The sequence below is a fragment of the Tachypleus tridentatus genome, chromosome 6 (genome assembly GCF_004210375.1).
Source record: "Tachypleus tridentatus isolate NWPU-2018 chromosome 6, ASM421037v1, whole genome shotgun sequence".
In the NCBI taxonomy this organism is placed as follows: Eukaryota; Metazoa; Arthropoda; class Merostomata; order Xiphosura; family Limulidae; genus Tachypleus; species Tachypleus tridentatus.
In genome coordinates this window covers 127493173-127501915 of record NC_134830.1, presented here as the reverse complement: position 1 = coordinate 127501915, position 8743 = coordinate 127493173, and the positions used below count along the sequence as shown (strand labels likewise).

At 31.0% G+C, this 8743-nt stretch overlaps 1 protein-coding gene across 1 annotated transcript in view; it reads left to right on the top strand.

Annotated features, from left to right (window-relative positions):
• Nucleotides 1-1510: 1510 nt before the first annotated feature.
• The window catches only part of LOC143253616 (attractin-like protein 1), a 107700-nt gene continuing 100467 nt past the window's right edge, over nt 1511-8743 (top strand). Inside the window, 1 exon segment of the mRNA XM_076507743.1 lies at nt 1511-1831. Coding sequence (XP_076363858.1) covers nt 1563-1831 — 269 coding nt within the window. The 5' untranslated portion in view covers nt 1511-1562.

The following is an 8743-nucleotide window of genomic DNA, read 5'->3' as shown; positions in this document are numbered from 1 at the left end:
GATGTCCACAACACTGTACTAATCATGCACAGTGTACCTAAGTCTGATGTTGGCCTAACTCCAATAGGTGATGATTTTTGCCACAACCACGGATCCCTGTGAGTAAGGCAAAGCAGATTTTGCTTTCATTATTCAAGAGCTACGTAAAAGAGAATATGGACCACTTTTTCAAGAATTTTAGGTTGGTAACTTTCTGGGTTTTAGAAATGTGGTGCAATAGCTGACTCTGTACATGGGTGATCAACCCCTTAACTACATCAAACGCTTGTGTGAGAAATAAATGTGGTGGGATATAGTTGTAATTCAGTTGCACTGATGGTTCAACCTAATGGAAATCTAAGTTAAAGGTTCAAAAAAGAGACACGCATACAAGTTGTCCTACTCGCATGGTAAAGTATCCTGTTTGATATACGTAACTGTAAATTAGTGAGAAATATAGACAAATAGATCTAGACTTTGTCAGTTTGATTCTAAAGTAACTGAACCAGCCTATGTAGACCTTTTATGTAAAAGAGGATTAATTAAAACTCTGGGTACAACTGTGGCAACACGGGTGGTAAGGTAAGTTAATTTGTCACTGACTGTGTTGTGAAAATAGAATAGAGATAATTAATTCGTCTTAGCAATTGGAATTTAAAGTAACTGGACTAGCCTGTGTGGTTATTTGAAGAAGAAGAGAATTATTTGAAGACCTGTATTAAATCTGGGTGATTACCTGTGTGAAAACATTGCATATACGTTCGACTTGTTTGAATATATTATTTTAAAAGAAGTTTGCATGCTGTCTGTTTATTGTTGTAATATATCGCCAACAAGTCACAAAAACTTCCTATAAATAATCATGGCCCTATACAACTTTATTTTAGAAAGATTTTGAGGATAAACACATCATCAGAACGTATTTTGCGAGGCTTCCAGCAGTGATGATGAAACACCTTTTGGGGTGAGAGATTGTTGTTGTTTTGAATTAAGCACAAAGCTATACAATGGGCTATCCGTGCTCTGCCCAACACGGGTATCGAAATCCGGATTTTAGCATTGTAAGTCCGCAGACATATCGCTGAGCCACTGGGGGCGGGGTAAGAAATAACGTTACCGTAACGGTAGCAGTTTCTATTGCTTCTCGGTTAGAAGTACTTCATATAACTGCTTGAGTTTTTGTCAAGGGTCAACCAACCATCCATACATCCTAGTGTTGTGACATTATATTATATTACATATATTGTATGGTTGATATATTATTACATATTTTTCTTTGCTTTCATTCTTAAGTTCTTAGAAAAAGTAAGAAAATTGCGAAAATTGAAAACAAAAACCAACAAAAATTACAAGGGTGCGAAATTTTACAGTCGATGTGATGTGTTGAACAAAACCAGAAAAGTAAGAAGAAACTATTGTAAAAGTATTAAGATAAAGTAAAATAATAACAACAACAACAAGCAAAAGGATTTTACCCGCATTGTTAGATTTACAAAATTTTTAATTTTAACGCGAGGTGGTACTTCAGACTGTTAGGTAATTAGGCATTCTACTAGTTTCTACGAAATGGCCTTATATTGGCCATGGAAAATGGATTACCGATGTATTATGATTCTCAAACGGTAGCAAAACGTTCAAAGAAAATATTAAGGATATCAAATTCTGTAAAACTTAAGTTATTTATTATTTTGTTAATGATACAAATTTTTGTTGAACAAACATTTGCTACTAACCGAGGTTCATGTGAAGGTGAAAAAAATGACTGTTTACATGGAATTTGTCGGAGCGGAGAATGCGTTTGTGACAGGGGCTGGAAAGGGGCGTCATGTCATTTCTGTGGTGGACGTGATGTGTAAGTCTTATAGTTAACGTATCTTCGATTAGTAGAGAACCAAAAATTGTTAAAAATATTTAAAATAATTAAATGAGAAATATTAAGTACATTGTTTTAACCCCCCGCTCTTACTTGTCTAATTCAGAAGGTATCCTGGGTACAATGATCATTTTCAGATTAGTTTAAAAACAAGTCACAGTGATTTAGTGAGTTGTATTCACATTAACTTTAGGTATGTATATACTAATGTAAACAAAAATAATACTTCTAGATGTGAGATTCAAATCTGGAAAGCAAAGCTGCCAGTGGTCAGACATTGTCTAGAAGATTCCTATGTCAGAAATAAAATTAGTTACTTCCATTTCCAATAACATAGGAAAATTAAAGTTGAAATTTAGTTACAATGCGTGTAGATGTTCATATTTAAAAACTACATTCTCAAATGAAGCTTAAGATTAAGAAAAAAGGAAGATGAGTGCAGGAGTAAGCCACTTTGCAATATTTCTTGTTTGTCTAATGGACACATTGATAACCAATTAAAAAGAGCAGGTTCACCTTTACATGAATCTATGTCTTATTTTCTCAGTTTTTCTGCATAGATTATTCAGCTATTTGGATGTTTTAAATTTTTTATCATTATTGCGTTGTGTTATCCTAGAGGAATTTTTGTTTACCCTGTTTGTTGTTTATGTTGAAAGTTAGGTAAAATATAGTTTGGTGACTTGTATTTCTTGTGTTTTTAAATGCGTATTCAAAATTACATGATTTATTTTTTTACACCCAAATATATTTTTTATTAAGAGTAAGTAAGATTGCCTTTTATACATATGTTTTTATTTATTGTTATATGTTTTTAATAAAAGTAAGTAAGATGCATTAATTATAAACTTGTTAGCTTAGCCTAATAAAAGCTATTTAACATAAAATGTATAAAATTACACTCCTGCAAGCACTGTGAAACATGGCACTCAGGTTATTTTCTCAGTGGGGTCAGCAACTGATGGACTTCCACTCTGAGTTATTACTTTTGATATGAGCATTAATTCTCCAGTGTTGTTTGGCTACTTCTTTTGGATTATTCTGCATAACATCTCAAACATTGTTACCTGTTACTTTTATCACTAGGATTTAATACATATTCACAAACTGTGATTCAAAGCCCCATCTTTGATCAGAATGAAGTTCCACAAGTACTTCAAATATTGAAGCAAATTCATTGACAAATGTTTTCATTAGAGTTTCTTTATCTTAGTTAGATAGGCCATCATCACCATGTGGTATTTATTTCTGCTGTTGCTTTGTAATAGAGGACTAAGCATATTGGTAACAACTGTAGTTATCCATGTTGTTTCTTTCATGGTCCATTTTACTCATAGAGCAGTTTACACTGTATACACCAGTCCTTTCCAGAATTTTGGCACCCAACTCAGTATCTTTTTAACACTTGAGTGTCCAGCTGTGGGAAGATTGTGGAGACTATGGAATAGTATTAATTGTAGTGACTATGAAAGTAAAGTGCCTACTAAAGGTATAATTTCTTTCTCTGGTAACTTCCTATTTTTGACTTAAGCATTTTTGTAAGCTTAATAAATCCCACTGTATGAGGTATATTTTTCTTTCTAAGCTGTACTGACCCACTCTGTCACAGGGGTTGTTGTGCACTATTCATGATTTACTTAATAATTGATTGGCTCAGTACTTGTATCTTTTGCTTGAGTTTCTGTCATTTGAGTACTGGCCTACAATAGCTCATCATCTGTAGGTGTCATATCTTGGATTTAGATCTTTATTATCTTGTGCTTCCCTCTTTTCAATTTTTATAAGATCTTTTTTTGATAGATTGTTTAGGCAGAGCATTCATGATGAAACTTTGTAGAATGTACGGCAACTGCCTGCTGTGGAGACACAAGTGTACAGGACGATATTTCAAAAGTCTTCCACCTTTTGTCTTTAGGTCAGTGTGTAGGTGTTGTCAGTCTTTTGTAGTGTCCTGGTGTATTGTGGAGAGTGTGTTATGATTGGTTGGATTATCACTGTTTTTGATTGGATATTTCCTACAGATTCAACCAATGGCAGCCACAGGTTACTCACCTCTAATCCAGAATCTCTGTTTAGTGAAGGTTTAATAGTGTTAATATAAAAGGATTATTTGCTTTTTCTTGTCTTCCAGAGTTTGTCTGTATCAATGATTCTAGTTTTCTCCCACTTTATTCTGTGTCCAGTTGATGTGGCATGCTCTGCAATGGCTGAATTTTGTGTTTTCATGAGTCTTGTACTATCTTTGTGTTCTTTTATTCATGTTTTAAGTTTTCTTTCCATTTCTCCAATTTATGTATCATTGCAGGAACACAGAATTTTCTAGATCATGTTTTTGATATTCTCTTGGTAGATTGCTGTTTATTTTTTACCAGAACGGACCTTAAGGTATTGTAGAATTTCCACCAGACTTTTATGTTGAATTTCTTGACTGTTTGAGTTTTTCACTGAAATGTTGTAGGTATGGTAGATAAATGGCTGTGTTCTTCAAGGAGTTTTTGATGAAGGAGGAGGTATAACCATTCTGTTTAAAACTCTAAAATGTTTTGGAATTCTGCTTTGATGGATGTCTTATCACAGTGTTTTCTGCTCTTTTGTTTAAGCTTTGAATTATACCACATTTTATTGAGGTTAGATGATAGGACTGGAATTAGGTATCTGTTTGTCTGGTGGATTTTCTGTATACAGTTGTGGTTATTTGTCTTGCTTGTTTGCTGATGAGTATGTTAAGAAATGGTAGACTGTTTTGTTCCTCTATTTCTATAGTGCAGTAGATTTTTTTTTTTTTCTTTATAAGATCTTCTGAATAATGCATCAGCATTTCTGTAGCCCTATTCAAGGTAATGCACAGTTTTCAAGTTATATGCCTGAAGTTTTTGGAGCCATCTTTCTATCTGGCCTCCTGGATTGTGAAAATTCACTAGCAAGTTCAGTGCTACATGGTTTGTTTGAAATGTAAACTGTTGGTTATAGAGGTAGTGACAGTAATGACTGAAGCTCAGGAAGCACTTAATTGTCCCTTCCAAGTTGAACAGTATTTCCTTTCTGCAGTATTCATTGCCTTGTTATAGAGGTAATGACATGTTGATTTCCATGTTGTACTTGGAATAACATTGTTCCTGTTGTTGAATTACTGGGATCTGTTTCTTGTATACATAGATATTCAAGAATTATATATATTATTATATGAGTAGTAGTGAGTTTGTTTTTACACTTTTCAAGTTAATGTCAATTGGTGTATGCATTATACATTAATGAAATAACTGTGAACTCTAAAGAATATAACCATATACATACATATATCTTGCATGTGATCATGTCTGTTGTTATGAAACCTATAGCATGTATGTAAATAATGCATCTATACATACAATTTATGGTCTCAAAGAACCTTTTGGTCAACTTAGACTGTTCTATTCACTGAACTAAATTTTAAAATTAAAATAAAACTGAAAGCCAACCCAATCATTCAGATATTTATCAAGCCATTCCTGAAAGACTCTTAAATTCAATACATCCACCACATTTGAAAGCAATCCTTTGAAAAATTAACCACCCTGTTAGAAAAATAAAACTTTTTTTTAACTCTTTAAACTCAATTTTTTGTGTGTACTGCCAGAATTAATTCCATGATATTCTAAGGTGATGTTCATGTGAAGAATAAAACAGAATACTTTTGTACAGTTTGAATGTTGTATTTGCAGTTCAGTAATATTTTTAAATATCCCTGAATAATGTAGCTGGTATTTCCTCTCTTGTACCATGTACATTTCTAAATAAGTAATATATGGTAAAAGGAATAGTTGATAATCATAATATTAAACATGTAGTATCACCTTGAATGGCACTCTGTAAGAGGTCATAGTATTCACACCTTCACCTTTGTACATGAACTGGAATTTAAATTGTTAATTAAAATAAGTATATAGGAAATTATTAAAAAATACTCCAGTCTGTTTAGATGAGAGAAAGGTACTGCTCATTTCATATTTTTTCACTGTAAATTGATTTATTTAAAGACTCAAGAATAAGAATTTTTCATTGTATAGAAAATGAGGTAAAATATAAATTTTTCCCAGATAAAAACATTTTAATTTCATTTAATGGATTCTAAAGGTTATTCAAATGAAATATGAAAATAAGTATTTTCATTCTTAGCATGAATATCACCTTTCACTCAGACTGACTTAGTAAAGGTTTTGGGTGCTCAGACAACTATGTGTTTAAAATATTTTAATAAAATATCTGATTTACTGAAATCTTGCCAAAATTGTGAAGAAACACTTGATAAATTCAGTTATATTGTATATTGTTTCATTAATGTGATATTTGTTCATTTAAAGTGTTAATATTTGCATTATTCTGATAATTTGCAGTGTTTCCCAACAAATTATCAAAATAAGTATATTTAGCGAGTGCATAGAGTGCTGTAGTTGTTTTTAAGGATCCTAATGTCACAGTGCAAAGGAGTTACTTGCATGATTGCCATGTAAGATATATTTTGTACATGTCAATGAATGGTAATTCTATCAAAACTTACTAAGGACTGGATTTGTAAATACACATGTAAATCAACTATAATTATTAATTCATAAATGTATTTTAATTGAAAGGAGACAAGCAAAGACTGTTATAATCTATACATATGATCCATATGGAATCTAAGTATTCTATAAGAAGGGAAAAAACAAGCATTAGCATATTAATGTTAATTTCATTGAATTATTAGAAAACACTTCCTGTTTTAATAATGCCAGCATAGTATAGTGTAATAATATTTAATAACAATTGGAAACAATCCGACATACCTACTACAATTTTTCCTGCCATTGTTATCACAGATAAATAGTTTTGATGTTTTGATGTGTAATGACAAATAAGTGTATAGAGATGTGTGGAACTGGCATTTTGTTGATTCAAAATAATAAATTGTTAGTTACAAAATAATGAAAAGTTTTATACCCATGATAATTTTATACTATTTGAAGAAGTGAAAGTGACATGTACTATTAATTTTTTTTTCTTTTGTACACTGAATATGCACCTAAAGTATCTACAAAGTTGATACTATTGACCAATATGATTGTTATAGTTTTTTTCATGTAATAATGTAAACTTGGTCCCAAGAACTATGTATCTACAACTTAAATTAGGGTGAACCTCCTGGTAGTCAACAAAAGTTTAATAATATTAGTAATGTTTTGAAAATTTGTATAGAGATATCCATGGAACACTGTTAATCCTGTTTTGAGGTTCTAGGTTTTGTATTATGTTGCATGTAACTGAATGAAATTATAACAGGCTTCCTTTGGTTTTTTTATAGTGTGTGCCATTGTGTTTTGTAATTAATTTTTGTACTACTTTACATTTTTTTGAGATACATATTTTAAGTCAATTTTATTTGTTGGTTTTAACTCAGCTTCACTTCAGCAATGCACTTGTTGATTTTTTTTATAGAAATATTCAAACCATCCCAAAGAACAGTTTTATTTTCCCTAAGAAACTTATCCTCTGTGAATATATAATCCATTATTTTAATTTCAAGTATTTTCTTCATATTTTTCAGCTTAATTTTTGTAGAGGCTTTGGTTGCCCTCCTTTTATGATAAATTATTAATGAAACACAAATTTAGAAACAGTTCCAAGGAAAGTAAAAATATGATATGATAGAGAACAATTGAAATTATCATATCATACTGGAGTAAATATAAGTGGATTGAGAAACAGTTTATAATTTTATGGGAAAGTTTTCATCAGACCTCTTGTAACATTTACAGAGGGGATTTGATGAACATTTTTGAAAATTTGAAAGTTTAGATATTTTACATCATTAGCTTTAACTAAAACATTAAGTTAGTATTTATATCTAAACATACTAACAGTATGTAGATGGTAGCAAATCTTCTAATGTAGATAAGTGACTGGTAATAGCTTGGATTGTTTTAATATTATGAAATGTGACTTCATCCACTTGAGTTATAGTTATTTACAAGGTGTTCATGATCTGATGAAAAAAATGTTTCTTTTAGAGATCTAGTCTTGCATAGAGTGAAACATTAATGTTAAAGCTTGTTTACTGTGTCTAATCAATTTCAGTATTTTATTGTAATTGAAAGATCTTCATTTGGATAGGGTTTTCTTCTTAAAATGATATTACTTTCACACTTTGTAGAAGTTTGCATGAATAAAACAATAGTCTTTGCACTTGAAAATCAATGATCTGAAGGCTTCACACAAAGTAGGTTTGCACATTAGGAACTGTTTTGCAGACTAATGAGATAATTCTAACTCTATTTTTACTATTCATTATATTGTTTGGACAAATATTTTAGTTACAAATTCTTTCTGCTTAAGAAATTTTTGTTAAGACACATTAGGATAGCCAATGTAAGCCAAATAGTTCCTTGTTTTGTGTGTGTAAAACATCATCATATATATATATATATATAAACATTCTAGGCTAAACTCAGGCATGATTCATATTAAAAGAATAGCTTACTGCAATGTTATTCAGGCAAATCAAACTTTGCTAGACATTTTCAATACTTGACTTTTAAGTTATATATGTATAATCTCTCTTGTGTTCACATTTTTTTCTTTCTTTTGTGAAAATAAAGCAATAAAATTTCTTTCAAAGGGGGTAATTACATAAATTTACCCCTATTGTAAGTTAAATTTCTTATTCATAATTAATGGATCTCTCATTATATACTGTGCATTTCTTAATTACCTGTTTATAGTTAACTTGGATGCCTATGTTTGAATTTATTCATAATGTTTAGGTATTCATATGGTGCAATTTTCACAAATCTAGATACTTAAGGAATTCAAAAGTTTTTTAAGACTGTATAAGGTAGTTTCTAGTACTATTCTTTCATCTCCAAACAATACCCT